The following is an 18169-nucleotide window of genomic DNA, read 5'->3' as shown; positions in this document are numbered from 1 at the left end:
GAAGACTGTTCTGGAATTTTTATTTTCTGAGACTTATTTTTTACGATTTCCTTTTATTTATTTGATTTTTTTCTACTTTCGCTTTGTCCCTTTTTGCTATTCATGATATTCTTGTAGTTTTATTTCTGGTTTTGCTCTACACTGTATAGGAGAGATATTTTGTGAGGCTTTAATTGATGATGATAATTGTGCATTTGTCACATGTTCTTCATCTTTCTAAGCCTTTCTTGATCATGATTTTTGGAAGGCATTTTGCAAAGAACTTCTCAGTATTGTTAGTAAAACTTTTTATGTGTTTGCAAATACTAAGTACTATTGTAAAAAAAAACCAACAAACCCTATATGGCAAATGAATAAAAATGTAAAATGAAATTCTTGTATATAGGTAAAATTTTAATTTTCAGTAACCTTTGGAGTGAGGCATTATCATCCTTTTAGGAGACAATTGCCAGAAATTTTACATGCTTTATTTTAAGGCTTTTTGCAAGCCTAACCATGTTTATGGTTATGTGTTCACATGAGTATGGCTAAATAGTTAAAATTCTGTCAAATGGAGAAGTGTTTCTGTTCTGGAACTTCAGTTCTGGCAAAACAGTTTTAACAGAAGTAAAGATAATAATTTCACTGTATAAACCAGCTTGTCTTTAGAATACATAGACCTGTTTAATAATTTATTTTTTTCCTCACAGAGTGAACTGGATGTACCTTTTAGAATAAAAGTTGGCCAGATAGGTAAGTTTTTGTTTCAATGGTAGTATTGAAATGGAAATTTTAGTACAGGCATTTTAGTACAAGACTGAAGGTCAATCCTGACTCTGAATTTCTTTTGTCAAGCGTTCATAAATGCTCTCTGTAATTGTACTTGCTATTGAAACTAGCATAGAAGTCTGATGTGACTGCCCTGGATAAATTGTAAAAATGTTGTCTGGCAAACCCTGTTTGTGAACTTTGTAGGCTGGTATGAAAAACAGGTCTGAGACGTTCTTCCTAGATAATGAAGGATCAAGGGTGTTCAGTATAGGCAGAGTGTGTGTGGCTCTTTAAAGGACATAGTAGGAATATGAAGAATTTATGTAAGATTCATGAAAGTGGTAAACATGCCAAGGGTTTAGAAACTATTAGATGCTTTTTTTTTTATTAAAAAAATCCTTTCCCTGGTGTTTTTTTTAAATTAAAAATCCCTTTCCATTTGTTAAAGGTGAATGTAGTTGTATTTCTTCTTCTACTTCCCTGGGAAAATCATGTTCACTCCAGTGAATTGAACTCCAGTCATGATCTCAGGTTTTGGTCTGAAGTCTTCTGACTCTAACAGCGTCATCTTGCTTAAAGTTATGGCTTATATTTTCTCTGTATGTGTTTTTTCACTTCAAGGGCTTTATAAAATGTTTAAACCCATACAGTTTCTCCTTACTTTCTAAGGTGTTTAGGACATCAGAATACAGGGCTCATGTTCTTTGATGGCTGAGGTGGTTGGACTAAGCACAGTGTAGATTTTTGTTTTGATTTAACTCTATCTCTTTTATTTAGATAAACTTACTCTGAAGATTCCTTGGAAGAATCTGTATGGCGAGGCAGTTGTTGCAACTCTAGAAGGCTTATATCTTCTGATAGTTCCTGGAGCAAGTACGTAAACTTCACCAATGCAGTTAAATAATAGAAGAAAAAAATATCTCAAGGTACCATGTAAATGAGTATATAATAGCAAATAATTTGTGTAAGCTGCCATTTTTACATTCTGTTTCCTCAGGGAAATTTCTAGACAGATGCTGGCAAGTTAGTGGAAGAAGGGTGGGCGAAAACACCACCTGTTGCTTTTATGGAAATCCTTGGTTGTATCCATTCCGAGTTCAATTCAGCAGCCAAGTTTCCTCTGAAGTATGCTTATTCTGAATCCACTTTTCTGGCATGATTAAGATATTTTTGCTGTTGCATGATATATTTCACCTGCCTCTGACAACAATCAAAAGTAGTAATTCCATTAGAACTGTGTTTAAGGAGAGAGAAGAGCATCAGAGAACTTGATTAGTTTTCCCTGAAATCAGAACCTCTGGTATATTAAGAAAACTTGCACATTTTTAGAGTGTCAAATATACTTATTGCACAGGCCACACTTAAGAGTATGAATTCCCATTATGAAGAAATGTGAATTCTCTTGTGAAGTAATGCTTGAATGCTGGTACAATCCTTTTATGTCTTAGTGTGTAAAAATTACAATTTCAGAGGCTGGATGCAGCTTTCAGCAATTAAACCTAGAACAGCTTTTATCTCAAATGAGGTATTTTGCAACATCGTGTTGAATATAGTGTGAGTTGCTTCTTTATATAACTTGAAATTTACGATTAAAGTGGTCCTAACTTGGCTTACAGGCATTAAATATGATGCAGAGAAGGAAGAAAAATACTTGCAGGATAATAAACAGAAGGAACTGGCAAGGATTGAGGAGGCCTTGCAGAAAGCAGCAGAAAAAGGTACTGAGTTAATATAAGTCTCCCCTGAAATTTGAGGACTTAGACTGTGCTATAAAAGAAAAGTCCCATTTTGTGATTGACTTAATAAACTTTGTTTTTTCAACTGTCTAGCTCATCTTACTACTCTGAAAAAGCTTTTTCCTCTAAATCTTGAAATAAATGTTATTTTTTTTAACCATTCATTTATCCAGTCAGCTTTCATGGGAATGGGGATTTTATAATCTGGTATGTCTTCCCCCTGGCTTAAAGCTTTAGGAGAACAGGACCAGAGGTAGAAACTGCATTGCATGAGGCTAATGTTGATATCTTCATCAGTAATACATATTTAATAATGAATTTTAGAGGTGCATGTGACAGGTTGTCCTTTGCTTAAAGAAAACTTTAAATTAGAGACTGATAAGGTTTGTAAATTTTTACTTCAACAATAATGCTTTTGTTTTAATTTCTGCTGTCCTATGTACTGTGTTTTGACTGGTTTGAGAAATGAGACTCTCTTGAGTAGGAAATAATTTGTGATGCAAGAAAACAATTGGACATGACTGTAGGAAACTTTACTTAAAACTTTTGATCAGGGTCATTAAAAAAAATTACACTTTCAATTACAGGTTAAAATAATTGATCATTTCAGTCAAGTTAACCTGATTTTTGGGTGGAGTTTTTTTGTCATAATAAATGTTTTTAACAGAATTATGGTATAAATTAAGCTTGCATAGAAACAAAGCTCAGAACTAATAACAGGTAACTAATTATATGGTAGAGGAAAAAGTTACTACTCAAGTTTTTTTCTGAAGTGAGAGCTGTTTGTTGGGCAGTATAATGGTTCTTAAGATGCATCTCTAGAATACCTGTAATGCTGCAAGTCATGGAGAAGTTACTGAAGATGAAATTATGCTTAGAACACTTAGAAAAAGGTAGTTTGATTGTTTTCTCTTTGATTATTTAATTTTCCAGTTACAGGATGCTCTACTGCCTTGTTCCTGCTTTGCTAGTTTGAAGTGTATATTTGCAGTTTCCTTCAGACAGTGAACTGGCAATCCATTTACAGTAGAAGAAAGAGGCCTTGCTTTATTTCTTGTCTTTGGTGCGTCAGAAACTGTATGAGAGCTAAGACAGCTTCAGTGAATTAATTTTGCAGCCATTACTTCATACAGGGGCAAAGGGATGTTCATAGAGGTTTAACCTTGGGCATGTAGAACTTGGATGCTGTAAAGCAGCAGTGTTTCAGCCATTATTCTTGGCGCCAGTAGCAATGGGATGAAGGGATAATATAACAAGAAGGATTTGACCTAATATGTGCTGCTTGAGGAATTCCAATTCTGGAACTTCGTATAATTTGACAAGTGAGTCTGTGCACCTGTGACAGTGGTCAGTTTTGAAAGAAATGTACTACATTCAGCATTTGTAAGGGTTTTTTTTGAGAAAAAAAAATAACCTCAGTAGCTCAGCTCTGTGTTGTTGAACTAGAATTTGGTTTAGCCACATTTTGTGATTTTAAACTTTAAGCCTTGTGAAGGAAAAGCTGGAGGAACAATCAGATTGGGTTATTTTAAACTGTAGTTATCCTCTCAGTCATACCACAGCATGATCCTTATGGGTATTTCCAACTTGAGACAGTCTTATGATTCTGCAATCATATCTCAGCAGTAGCTAGTTGGGTTTCTGATGTTGTACTAGAATATTGTACTCAGGAGGACTTGTGTAGTTCTTGAATGAGCAGATTACTTACTTTTTGCTAGATGAAGTCTAGGGGCCCAAGTTGCCCTACCACAACATAAACTTCTAAGAAATTCAGCTCTTTCTGTAGGCTTTTAATAGCACACAATAGCTGGTGAAAATCAAGGAAATACATTGAAAAGGAAGTTACCAGTGTCCATGAATTTTTAGCTGTATTTGCTTTCCTGGTAGTACTTACCTGTCAATGTATTTAGAATTTGGATTTGGTACTTGCATTTGTGTGAGAGGATTTTAGCATACAGTCCTGGGGATATTTTCTTTAGACATGCTATTCCAATATTGAGCAAAATAGTCATATCACTGTGTGGTTTGTGTAGTGTGATGAGGAAATGATAACAAGCTTTTCTATTTTCTGTTTCCTAAGCTGTTAAAATCTGTCAGTATCAGAACTTGTATATGGAGACCAAGGCTTGCAGCTCTTGTCTTTTGCTGGTTATAAGTAAAATGAAATTTGCATAATTTGCCTGTGTAGATAATCTTTGAAACTAGATATTCTGAAGTGACTCTGGCTATCAGGTACTGCAGTGGAAATACTAATGTGTCATATATGAGTTTTATAAACTTAACATTAAATCAGGAGCTGATTTTCTTCTTCTAAATGAAATGTATTTTTTTGGTTATTTGCTGCCATGTGGACCAAGGCACTCATTCACAAGATTCCTTGTATGGGTTGGAGAGTCTGATTTACAAGGATGCTAAGCCTGGTGGGTATGCATGGTTAGTTATGTTTTGCACATGCATAATAGGTATGCAGCTTACATTAAAAATAAAAATTAAAAAACACTCTCCCAAAGCAGCCAAATGTAGAAAGGAGGAAACAATACTTGTTTGGTAAGCGTGCATGGTCTTGAAACTCTGGATGGGCAAAATGAACCAAAGCAGAATGAAGGCATTTAGCATGCTTTTCCATGTTTCTGTTTATTTGGTTTGCTCTCAAGTTACACAAGGAAGCAGTTTCCACTGGAATTCAGATGAACTTTTATTATGTTGTACCTGCTGTATTTTTTAACTTCTTGAGCCATATCTTCAGAAATTTTTTAGCCAGAATTCCTTAGTGGGCTTTTATCTGAGTGCAGGTTTAGTATGAGCTTAAAATCATACTTTCAGTTGCTCTGTAGTAATGGATGTGGATAATCAAGAAGAAAATCATCTTGCCTTAGTTTTGTCATACACGGGAATGAAAGCCTGAGACCTACAAATTTAATAGTTAGCGAAGGAAACTGTCTTCTAAAAATATAATTTATAGAGGATTACTTCTACTGTTTAAAGGAACTATCCAAAAGAAGTTGTTTGTTTGGCATAGTTTTTCCTTTTTGTTATTTGTAGGGTAATCACCTTACCTGCAAGACAGGTTGGAATCTTGGCAGGCACTTTATCCTCCTTTGTTTGAACTGGCATACAAATAACATAAAAAGAAAATTGTTTTTCCCCATAGTTAAATACCCTGTTGCACTTACTTCCTTCTTGCTCTAGTGGCATACACCCTTCTCATGCTAAAACCTCTTAAAAGCGAAGCACAGGCAGCCCTGTTGCTAAGTTCATTTCCCCTTATATGGTCAGAGAGGGGAAAGAAACTACGCAATTTGCCGAACTACTTCTCTTTAGAAATGTGGAAAAATATGAGCACTAATTTAATACATGACATGGTTGTGATTGTGGGGGTCATAATTTGTGTGTAAGTAATATAATTTAATTTCATGTAAAGCTTTTAGTCATAATTTTTATATGCCTTTTTTGCAGTTACTGGTATTGTTCTTTCAGATGGCTTTCATACCATACTGTTGATGAGCACAAGAATCATATTGGAAAGTGCCCTTTGGGTTTCCACGTACATCTCAAATATCTTAACTTGGGACTTAGGCCTTTGTATGATAGAAGTGTCTTCTGAATTTAAACTTCCATGTTGCTTTTTTTCCCCACGTATGTTATTAACTGTTCAGTTATAAAAATTATGCCTTTGCCTGAGGTCATTAAGTAAAACCCAAACACTTGGATTACAGAAAAATTTATTCACCAGGGTTTCTAATAATCAGTCATGGCTCTGTTCTTGGTGCTCTTTTGTACATAGGTGATCTGGAATTGCGTTATGCAGTGCAGTTATGAAGTCTGGATATGTATGTGCTGAGAAGTGTGGTGATTATTTGTAATTCCTCAAACTCGAGACATTACATAGGGTATATAGGAAAGTTGAAATAAATGCCTTGACCTTACAATTGGCAGGACAATTGATCAAGTAGAAATTTGGATACTTAATATCTAAGATTTTTCCTGGCTAGTTAGTTTACTTGGGCTTTAACCTTCAGTAACTTAAAAAAAAAAAGGGGGGGGGAGGGGAGAGGCAGGGCAAAGAGCAAGGCTTCAGCTGTTTCCCTGAGAGTGAAGGTGTACATAAACTCTGGAAAAGGCTCTGTGCTATGAGCAGTAGCTGATTGCTTTCTTAACAGATCTGAAATTCTTTAAAAGCTTTCTTATGAAACATTACTAAGGCATTCTGCTTGAAGACAGGCTAAACTTTCTTCCATCTTTTCATATGCTTTCTTGTATTTCTGCTTTACTAACTTGAATTTTATCCTTTTCCCAAAAATTGCTTGCACTGAAAAAGGACGTAAGCGTAAAAAGTATAAAAAGCATTTTAAGAGGCCCTTTAAAGGTCATGATCACTCAAAAGGTGGGTAAAAGTTACGGCTTTTAACTTTTTTAAAGACTTTTTTTCTGCTTTCTGTTTGGATTAGTTTTTCTTAGCCTCAGGTATAAATCTAGTGATACCTTTTTTTTTTTCTCCTGTTTGAAAGAGAGGATGTAAATTGGAGAGCATTCTTTTTTGCTGTTTATCCATTCTCTGGATCCAGTAGACTGAAAGGTCCTTGTTTCTCTCTACTTGAACAGCTGTGCCTGTTTCTTCAGCTTGAGCTATCTGTAGCATTTACAACAGAAATGTACACATTTGGCAGGCTGATTTAGTGGCACTTCACTGTAACTTTTGGAAAAAGTTAATGTGGAAGAGATCTGTTTAATTTTTGTAATATTCCAGGAACAGCTATATAAGGTAAATCTGGTACTATATTGATGATATAGCAGCAAAGTCTTTTTCAGCACCTTTTAGCTTCTGTTCTAAATAGCTAGCATAGTTCTATGACTGATATTTTAACAGCACCGAAATTGATGTTTTTCCCCAAGAGGATAGTCATTGTCCATAAGCACCAAAAAATGCAGGTCTTCAGTATTAGCACGTGACTAAGAATGGTTTGCTGTATCCTGTAGGGTTGTACTGTTATCTGTTTGGTCTTTGGACAAAGCTTGTAACTGGAGTAAAAAGCCTTGTGGGGACCCTAGATAAGCTTTGTAAGGTATCAAACTTCTGTTGCTGCTGGTAGCTGCATCTGGCTGGAAAAACATTAATGGATTGCCTGCTTGTTGTTGAAGGTCATGAAGCTTTGATGAGCACTTCTGCTCTTTTTTATCAGTATTTTGTTGGCTTTTGTTAATAGGGAGTGGAAGTTGAGAAGGAATGGTTAATAGGAGGAAATGTGAGTTGCATGTAGACATGTTACAACATTTTGGTTTCTTCCTGACTAACTTTTTTTACATGAAATCAAATGCTCTATTGGCTAAAATAGTGTTCTGTCATGTTCAGTAGCGAAGTTTTTTCATTGTTAAAATAATCTCCTGAACCTCTCTTAAAGCTTAAAACAAAAATTACCATAATTTTTATAGCAAGTTGTGTGAAGGTACATATCTCTGGTGTTCAGCATGCGTTGCATATTTAAAAAGTTAAGCAGCTAAAGTAAGCAGAGAAGTCAAACTCAGAGTGCAACCCTAAACTTAGTCAAAACCTCTAGTCCTTATTTTTCTGTACTCGAGTAGCCGTGACTGGTTCTTCAGCTTGAGCCATCTGTAGCATTTACAGCAAAAATGTGCAAGCTGGGTAGGCTTATTAGTTTCATTCTCAGATAAAGCTGCTTTGTAGGGTGGATGCTGAACAAGACAAGGTAGCCTGTAAAAATAGCCAGAGAAGAAGCAGCTCATCTATCCATATTTTAGGTAAAATGTTAAGTCATTCAGCCCAAGATAATATTTTTAGAGTTATGTCATTAAATAATGGGGATTGTAAATATTCCCCGCTGCCTGGGCATGTGTACATTTGCCTTGGGTGGAATGCTGAACTTCTGTGGGTATGCAACTTCTGCTACCCTGTCTTGTTCAGCATAAGTTCAAGTATCACTGATGTGGCATAGCAGAGTCTGATACTGACCTAGCTTAAAGGGTCAGAGTGTAAGTCCAGGATGGAAGAAATTGAATATTTCAGAGTAACTGTTGGGTTTAACTTACGATACACCAGCTTTTTAATTTTCTCAGGCAGTGTTGTATGAAAGGCTTTAATGGGCTGGTTGCTTGCTGTACAAGTATCAATCTTCACATGGTTGTTCAAGAGTATAGTGTGCTAAATTATAGTGTCTTACCTATTTGCTTGTTGAAACCCCTAATTAATTGCTCAGGGACTCTTTGAGAGCCTTTTACTTTGGAAGGTGGGGGGAGAAGTATATTAAACAAGAACGTGCTTTAAGCTAAACTGTTTTGACTGAAACAGACATAAACTTTCTTGTGGTTGTGTTGTGCTTGCACGGCTAAATAACTATATATTCAAAATATGAGTATACAGCAAAGAAAAAGATGGAGATGTGTCATCTAAATAAGTGAAAATGTAAGTATTCATTTTAGAGAAAATATTAAATTTACATTGGTATAGCTGTTGGTGTGGTTGAATTCAAGGTGCAGCTACTACACTGAATGCTGACTCTCTTTACCTTACTGTTTTAGACAAACCAAAGGAGGAGAAGAAAGATACTTTCTTGGAAAAGCTTGCAACTCAAGTTATAAAAAATGTACAAGTCAAAATCACAGGCATTCACGTTAAATACGAAGATGATGTAAGTATCTGGAACATATTCTTTTCATTTTAATTTGAACTCCAGTGTAGTCATGATTGTCTAGTCCATAGAGAGAAACTCTCTCTTATCTGCCACCTGGAAAAAGTTGCTGTGGTTTCTTCTGCAGCTCTTCAAACAAAGTGTCCCAGATATGACTGAAAGCCAGATATTTTGGATATGTGAAATAGATATTATCCCTTTTGCCTTGTCCAGTGTTGCCTTGATCACTCAATGTGGATGATGGCTGCTGTATGTTAGTGTGTGTGATTGATGTACAGAATTGTTCAGTGTTCTGGGTTAAGGCCAGAATGGCAGAAACTGGTGGGGTTACAGATGAGTCAAAAGGCAGATAGTTGAAAACACTTAATTTTTCTGGTTTTGTAGGTCACAGATCCACAGTCTCCAATTTCCTTGGGAATGACGTTGGGCGAGCTTAGTTTAATGGTAATGTGTGTATACATACATGTTCTTATGTTTCTGATTTACTTATCTTTTGAGTAACAGAAAGGAAAAGCAAGCTATTAACAATATAATGAAAGTATGTAAACTGGAGGCTAAGATGGTCTTTTATTCATACAAATAGTACTTGAACTCTGTGCATGTAGAAGGGAAAATGATTGAGGAACGTCACACTTTCTGAGACTAGTGATTTTTCTTATGATCTAAGTGGTCTTGAAAACTGAATGTTTCCTTTCATAGGGCAGGTTGTTTCCAGGTCTAATAAATGAATTCTGGCAAACATTAGATCATGATGATAAATAATGTGGTATTTTGCCAGGCTGTTTGAGAAACAGGGAGAAAACTTCAGGTAACACCTGTTTGCCTTAGATGTTAAAGGATTTTATGGGTAGGATTAGGGAGTTGAAAATCAAAATAAACTGACAAATTTTATATTGGATTTTGACTTGTGTGTATGCAGTCTAGAGAAACTGGCACAAAATTAATGCATTTCGTGCTTGAAAGTGTAGGATAAAACCAAAAATATGTTAAATAAGATACACAGAATGACTTTTATCACTTTGAACTTTTAGACAACAAATGAGAACTGGACACCTTCTATTCTGAATGAAGCTGCCAAAATAATCTACAAGGTAATGTATTGTTTTTTTTTTCTCTACATAATTGAAGTAATCTGGGTTTCTAAATAATTGAAAAAGTTTGCTTTCAGAAATCTACTGTTTGTCTGAATTTGTCAGTGTATTTAAACAGATGTAGAGCACAAATAGCTAGCTTCATGTAAGGCATGACTTTCAACTCCAAGGTTTAAATACTTTTCCTTACATGTGGACAGTGATGCCCTCATTAAATGCATTATACAGCAAGTCTGCGTTGTAACTGGTTTCAAATAGGTTGTCAAATTGCCATTTCCTACTCTAGTTTGTATCCTAAAGTAATTGGGATTCTGTTAGCTAAGCAGTCTCTCTGTTTTTCCTGCCCCCCAACCCCATACTGAAAGGCGTATGCAAAGATCTAAGAAATTATAGTAACAATATAAGAAAGTTTTAATAGTCCTGGCTTCTTTAATTAGGCCAAACGTTGGTTTTGTGCACCCTCGCTCCTGCAATCCGGAGTTGTATTTAACAGATGTGCATGAACTTACGTGCTTTAAGAACTTGTTTTTTAGCAATTCAATTTTCACTTAAAAAATATTCTTATAAGATTAAATGCATCTCAGTGCTGATGGTGGATTTGCTGTTTAGTCTGCTTTCACTTGTTTTCTGTTCTCATAAATGGAAAGCTAAGTTCACAGAGCAGGTTGAATACTGAGTGTGGAATCTGTTGAATGTTTTATTTCCTGTGCAGCTTTTGTGCCTGGACAGCCTCAGTGCTTATTGGAACATAGAGAGCAAAATGTATTATCATGGCTCCCGTGAAGAAATACTGGTAACGTAGAAGAAAATGCATTAAACATTACTGTATTCTATAGCTGTTGTATTGTTCAAAACTAAACCTTGCTAATTTGCACCCCACTCTTCACGCTTACAGTCAACCATATTCTGATACCAGGGTCATATGTTAATCCTTTGCACCATTGATAGCTAATATTTTTGGTGAACTTTATATGTTATCAAGCCCTACAGGTTTTAGAAAAGGTCAGAAAGTTCATCTTTAAAATCTGTTCCATAAGCCTGTTCATCTGAACTTCATGCTGTTTAACCAGTGTCTGGGCTATATGAGCTATGTTATAGCTACTGTAAGGAAAAAGACAATATTGAGAAATTAGATGAGCATAGCATTAATAAAAATAATAAAAAATAGTAGATCTTTATCAGAGCAGGAACTTAGATCACATGTTTTCCAGATTAGCTAAGATGCATGGCTGAAATTAACCAATAGAGTGAAGCCACATAGAAGAACAAGATGTTAAAATAGAAAAGTTTTTTTTGCTTTTTAATAAATAAAAGCTTAGGTAGGTAGGTATCCATTGTCAGACCTAAACAACGAAACAAAAAAAACCTGTGGAGGGGCTAATGTAGCAAGTAGTTCTTTAAGATAGCAGCCCTTATTAGGTGAAGTAGCTCTGGCAAAATTTTGAAGAGCTTTAGTAGGAGTTCTATGGATGAGTGAATGAGTGTGCTGTGCTTGACAGACAGAAGAGGGTCACAGCTTTACATGTGGAATGCACAGCAGGGCTGAATAATGAAGGCTTTTAAAAGTGACATTGGATAGAACATAATTAAGGTACACTATGGAAAAGATGGTGCTGGAAATACTTTTTTCCAACTTGGTGAAGCTAACTCAGGTGGTGTAGAGATAGAGAAACAGTTCATGGTGCTCCAGTGCAGAAGAGGAGAGGCAGTGCAAGGGCAGTGAGGGTAAATCAAGACAGAACAAGAGGCAGATACCTTAAAATTGTAATTACAGGGAAGGAGTAAAACCAGCTTTGTGGGGGCTTCCTGGAGGTTATATCTAGTCTTTTCTGATTCATTCATGTTTTGAGTTATTGTTAGCTGGATGAGTAGTGGATTACTGTGACTTGTAATATTGTTAAATGTGTGAAGCACTTGTTTTAATTTCATTGCTGTGTTATCCTCCAAGTCTTACTTCCTGGAAGAGGAACTGGTAGCCTTGGCACTATGAACAGGACAGCTATATAATATAAATTGTGGCTGAGGGCATACATCCTCTTTCTGTTTGACAGTAGAGGACTTCTAAGTTGCAAAACCACCATTACTAATAAGTTTATTTTAGATGGCCACTTCATTTGTATGGTTAAGAGAGCTCATTATTAGGTAATGAGAAACAGTCAATAAAACTTGCTAGTGAGCTTTTGGGTAGTATAGTACTGAATATTTTAGGTTCTGGAGGTAAACGTAAGAATAGATTATGAAAACATGTCACTTTGCATGGAGTAGCAGACACCTGATTACTGTTGTTAGTTTGTCTGAATCTCATTTCATTTTGCTGTGGAGAAGAACTGATGTACAACCTATGCTGTCTGTGTATCTGCATTCTGTTTCTGGTGTGAACAAGGGCTCTCTGTGCAAAAATGGTACATTTTTTACTCATGTTTATAAAGGTTATACAGATGTTCTGTGTGTCCTTGTACAATACTGCATGTTTCGGTTTTTTTTTCTTCTGTGCTGATCTTCTACAGGTATCTTTCTTTTTGTTCTATTCTTTCCTTAACAAAATATACATTTAACCTGGTGAGCTTGGTATTAGTATGGAAGGTTGAATCAAAACTTAAACCCAGCCAGTCTGTTTAAAGTTCTTTGAATCTTGTCTGTTACGTGAAACTGGAAACTTGAACCCTTTTATTTTTGTTCTGGATACCTTGTAGGGCACTGTTTGTTGTCTCAAAGTTGGGATGTAAATTCACGGTATGTAGAAGATATTAAGGATATGTTGATTTCTCCTATGAACAGTCTCTCGCTTTGTATTTTAAAGAGCTAAACTTCCTCAGAGAACTTCAACTTCTGCCTTTTTAGTTTAGTGGTAAAGCTTATGTATTTTTAATAATAGCCAAGTTATTTTATCAATGGGAGTCTTCGGAATTACCTGTCTGTAGGTGTTTTCTCTGTTTTATATCTGTCTGAAGTGAAACACAGTAAATACAAACCAAGACACAGTTTGAACTGACAGCAGCAGAAGTCTTAGTGCTTCAGATGTGTTATTCCAGCACTGTCAGAAAGATCCTCTGTGAATCAATCCTTGACATGCTTGTGGACAGGTGGCTTTGTGGGCTTAGCTGACACACTGTTGAACTTAAGTTTTATGTATCAGGAAGTACCACTTTCTGTTCCATCATCAAGCAAGTTTTTAACAGGTCCTTTCTGAAAGAATTGGGATTTTGCCCTCCATGACTGTAAAATGGAGTTGCCTTTTCCCAAAGCCTGTGGCATGTCCTGCGTGTAAACTTTTCTTTGGAGTGCCAAGGCAGAGCAATTCCAGTGTGTAACAAACAGTATCCGATATTCTGATCACCTATTAACTTGAGGCATCTCACCACTTGCAGTTTTTCCAGCTCTTGAAATCCTTAGCAGTTTTAGTGCTATATACTAGTACCACTTTGCATACCAGCATCATCTCCATTATTTGGAACTTTTGCATTTTTTGACTGCTTTGTGACTTCTGTTAGTTTAAATCTGTCAGCTGTGATGAGTCATCTTTATGTCCTCGTGCCTGAAAGGGGGGGAGGAGAGCAGGAATAAATTCAAAACACATCTTGGAAGACTGGGGAAGAATGGAATTTATCATGAGCATAAGATTACTAGTGTATTATCCCACCTGCTCTGTTTCACAATTTTAAAATCAATAAAGGAACTGAACAAATAGCAAATAAGATGTCTTGTTTAGCAACATTATCAGTATTAAATAACTGAATACATTTTATATGTAACTTTTAGTATAGCTTTTTTTGTGGAGAGCTAGGTCTTCTATCCAAACAGGCTATTTTGGTCTTATTCTAAGCAGCATTATCAGGAAATCAGATTTATCATAGTAGCTAATTGGTGTATGTTGTAATAAGAATAAGCTGTGTAATCTGTAGCAATCTGTTACGTTCATACAACAGTCTTCATATTTAAATAACATGAGTATATGGCTGGCTGTGAGATTAGCTGTTTTATACTTAATCTCATTGAAATGTAACTTTTATTCATATATCTCAATAGACAGGAAATAGGTTGAAATATGAATATTTTTAATGAGCAGGTGTACTTGTTATAAAATACAAACCAGTTTTTTAATAAGGAACTGGGAAAAGGATTAGGTTGAAGAAACTTGTAGTTACAAAATATTTTCCTCATAAAAACAACTCTTAATATTGATAGTCTTTATAAAATATAATGGAATCCAACACTTCATCTGCCATCATGTACTAGCCAATATGTACATCTTCCTAAAAGCAGACCTCCTGCTTTAACTGGTTGTGCCACTGCAATTCTGAAACTAGATAAAATGTTAGGGCATAAATACAGCAATCTCAATAAAGTGCTGAAGAATTGTAACATCAGACACCTTATTTTGAATTAAGGCTTTGTTCTAGCATGATATTTCTCAGGCCTCTTGGGCTATTCTATTATTTTCCTGACTTCTTTATGCCTTCAGTTCCTCTCATACCTGCAGAATACAAGAAGGTTCAAGTGGCCTCCTTGTTTGCTAAAAATGAGGAAGGGTAGAATGTGAATAGATGCTCCTGGTACTTTCAAGTTTAAAAACAAATGCTTGACCTATTATCCTACATATTTGGGTGTACAAAAACTGTATGTTTCTAGATTAACTCGCATTAATTATTGCCAGATTTAGACAGAAGTTGAATAGAAACTGTACTAACCTTCCACTTGATAGGAGAAACTTAGAATTCTTTTTGATATGACCCCTTCACTCTGAAGTGCTTGTGCTGTATTAGCTTTCCTGTTTAGGTGGAGGAGGCCCTTCCAGAATATGTGTGTCTACTCAAAGCTTAGAGAACTGTAAACAAGTAATGCTCTTCAGCAATTGTTAGACCATATTATATTCCTTTACAGGATCAGCTGAAAAGAGGAATTCCATGTAGTGGTAACCAGCTGCAAGACTACCAGTACAGTAAGTAAGCTAGGAGTGAGTGAATATAAAATGTTCTGAGCCTGTTCATATACAACAGGCTGACCTGATCGTGCAGCCATGCCCATACTAACATTTTTTTAGGAAAACGTAAACATAACAGAACATATTAGAGCTTGCATGCTTTTTAACTACTGCTGGGCTATCTTAATATTTGGTAAGAACTGCATCCTGATTCTGTAGGTCTTGAGCATACACATTATCTGTATGAAGTGGCTGATATATCAGGCAGTGGAAATGAGTATTTTTAAGATTGCTTCCCATACTTTAATTGTAAACATAAAATAAATCTTCATTTTTATATCTTGAAGTTTTTAGACCAGTATCAGCCTCTGCAAGACTCTATATCAACCCATATGCGGAAGTAGAATTAAAAACTCCCAAGATTGATTGTAATGTAGAAGTACAGAGAATTGTCATTGAATTCACTAAGCCACAGGTAAGTTGGTGTGGTATCTCGTATTACCTGTTTCAGACTTCGTGATGAACTGTAGGACTTTTTTGTTTGAAAACATTTGTCTCTGGGAATTTTCTGCTTATATGTGAGTCGACTGCCTAAACTGTTCAGCAATAACTGTGGGAAATGTGTAGGATCAATTTCCCTCTGTGTAACATGCTGCTAGATCCTGTTACCTGTGGACCCTCTGGGAGCCACCTCGTTTGTATTCAGCCCTTCCACTAGTATTCCTTTCACGTAAAGAATGGAATCATTCTTATGAGTAGCCTTTATGTTATAAAACTGTAAGCCGACACTATAACAGCAGAGGTGCCAAGGTACAAGCAAGGATGGGAAGGAATGGAGTATACTGGCTTTGGTGACAAAGCCTGCTGAAGTGTGAAGGAACTCATTTAGATAGCTCCCCAGCAGTGTTAGTGTTTTCATTTATTCAGTGATAATTTACAGTCAGTTTCATACAGCATTTTAGCTCTTCCTGATGTCAGAGTGTAACAGGAGTTCAGAACAGTACAATAAGGTTTGATAATGCAAAGGCAGTTCTGAAACTGGGGAAAATGTGTATTAACTAATGAAGACAATACAGTTGGTTTGTGAAAGCCTGAGACTTTGTGCTGAGCAGACTAGCAGCAGAAATAAAAATTGGTTTTGACCTTCAAGGAAACTGGAAGTTCATACAGTGGTGTCCTTTCAGAGCAATGGTGTAGCTGGCCCACTTTTACATACTAATGAAAATTTAAGCATAGGCTTAAATTTCTATAAAGTTTGGGGAATACTGAAGATCATGGTATACATGTACTTTAAGCACTTTAAGCACAAAATTTAAACCTCTGCTAAGAAACTTGTTTTTCTGTGTTCAGTACCTCAGTATGATAGACCTTCTGGAGTCCATAGATTACATGGTTCGCAATGCACCATACAGAAGATTTAGGCCGAATGTGTGTCTCCATAAAAATGCCAGACAATGGTAAGCTGTGTATGTTCATGCCTTCTCTGGAAGATGCTGGATTCCTCTCCAGTCTCTTCATTCTCCTTTGTGGTTAAACATAGTTTTAAAACTAGATCACATGTATCATTATTAACTTCGTCACAGAGTTTTGCTTAGCCCAGTAGAAAAGGTTTGCAGAAGAGAACACGTGATAGAACTAAATGATGAAAATCTGACTTGCAAAGCTAACGCTGGTCCCCAAATCTCTGAACAAAATGCTGATGAACAACATGCTCCCTAGAGGTTAGAATATAGTTTTAGAAAAACTAAAGAAAAAAATGAGCAAATCTATTACAAGGGAGACATGTATGTCAACTGTAATTTTGAAAGTTTTGAGTTGATACACATTTTTGTGCATTTTTTTCTAAGTACTAACTGATGCTGATTGTCAAGTGCTTAAGTGTACTTAATGCTTTTACAGACCAAATTTGCGAACACGCAGAAGTCAATAGAGAATGTAGGTTTATAGTTCTTCAGGCATTTCATGTAAGTCCTCAGTCTGTTTTTCAAAAGTGATGTTGAAACCATTAAAATCTTTATAAACAAAGTTATTCAAATGACAAGTGGTAAATGAAGTGTTTGCATATTAATAAACTACCTCTGCAACTTTTAAGTTGTAATGTGCAAATGAAATGGGAAGTTGCTCAAAAGTGTGGCATTATTATAGGTGGAAATATGCAGGTAGCAGTGTTCTTGAAGTTCACATCAAAAGACATACTCGAATGTGGTCATGGAATAACATAAAACAGCATAGGCAGCTTCTGAAGAGTTACAAAAATATGTACAAGAACAAGCTGACACAGAGTAAACTGTCAGAAGAAACACAGAGGCAGATTCAGGTATGTGGGTTTTTTTTCTCTTTGGAGAAAGTATGTTTCGGTCCCTCTAAAAAATTCTTTAATGTACATGGCCATAGTCAAGGTTCGTGGTTTTACAAGAGCACAAGAGTTCTGTGGAAATAGCCTTTTAATCTGAAGTTCAGCGTAACCTGTTGTGGAAAGACAGAAAATACTAGTTAAATGCCATTTAAATAAACCCTTTTTGGTTGTGCATTAATGAACTCAGATGCATTTAATGAAGTGCAAGATTAATCTATTTAAAAAAAATAATTAGGCTGCCTAACATCAGGTTTCATCTTCTAGTGAACTTTGGGGGTGGGTGGGGTATATCCTTGAAAGAAAGGAGCAAGTCTAGAAAGAAACTGTGTAAATACAAAGGAGCTAGTAGAGAATTTGTAGTGGTGAGCCTTTTCTGAAATGTGTTTGAGGCAAGTGATTTCATGATTCACTTTTTACAGGACCTAGAAAGAAAGCTTGATGTCTTCAATATAATCTTAGCAAGACAACAAGCACAAGTTGAGGTAAGAAATAATTTTTGTTTAATAAAACTGTAAGACTTCAAATAAGATGGTTGTGTCATGATAGTATCTTGAAAAAACTTGTGCTGATGACTATGATAGGAAAGAGAGGTGGGAAAGTAAGTTTTCTATTCTTCTAGGACAAGAGTAAATCAATTTCCAAACTGGAAGCCAGTTCCAAAAAGCTATGAG

At 35.9% G+C, this 18169-nt stretch overlaps 1 protein-coding gene across 3 annotated transcripts in view; it reads left to right on the top strand.

Moving 5' to 3' along the window:
• The window catches only part of VPS13C (vacuolar protein sorting 13 homolog C), a 97058-nt gene that overhangs the window by 5059 nt on the left and 73830 nt on the right, over positions 1–18169 (top strand). For 2 of the 3 annotated variants that reach the window (XR_005828825.1, XM_040600341.1), the window contains exons 3-16: positions 690–732; positions 1528–1623; positions 2367–2468; positions 4844–4906; positions 6805–6870; positions 9021–9130; positions 9515–9574; positions 10162–10221; positions 10934–11014; positions 15103–15160; positions 15490–15617; positions 16493–16599; positions 17288–17459; positions 17918–17980. Coding sequence is in view for 2 of the 3 variants with exons in the window: in XM_040600341.1 (XP_040456275.1) it covers positions 690–732; positions 1528–1623; positions 2367–2468; positions 4844–4906; positions 6805–6870; positions 9021–9130; positions 9515–9574; positions 10162–10221; positions 10934–11014; positions 15103–15160; positions 15490–15617; positions 16493–16599; positions 17288–17459; positions 17918–17980 (1209 nt within the window). In the remaining variant the exon portion in view is untranslated. The remainder of the gene's footprint in view (positions 1–689; positions 733–1527; positions 1624–2366; positions 2469–4843; positions 4907–6804; positions 6871–9020; positions 9131–9514; positions 9575–10161; positions 10222–10933; positions 11015–15102; positions 15161–15489; positions 15618–16492; positions 16600–17287; positions 17460–17917; positions 17981–18169) is intronic. The other variant, XM_040600342.1, reaches the window with a different exon arrangement.

Source organism: Falco naumanni, chromosome 7 (assembly GCF_017639655.2).
Source record: "Falco naumanni isolate bFalNau1 chromosome 7, bFalNau1.pat, whole genome shotgun sequence".
Taxonomy (NCBI): domain Eukaryota; kingdom Metazoa; phylum Chordata; class Aves; order Falconiformes; family Falconidae; genus Falco; species Falco naumanni.
The sequence above is the reverse complement of the archived record's forward strand: the minus strand, read 5'-3'. Positions and strand labels throughout refer to the sequence as shown.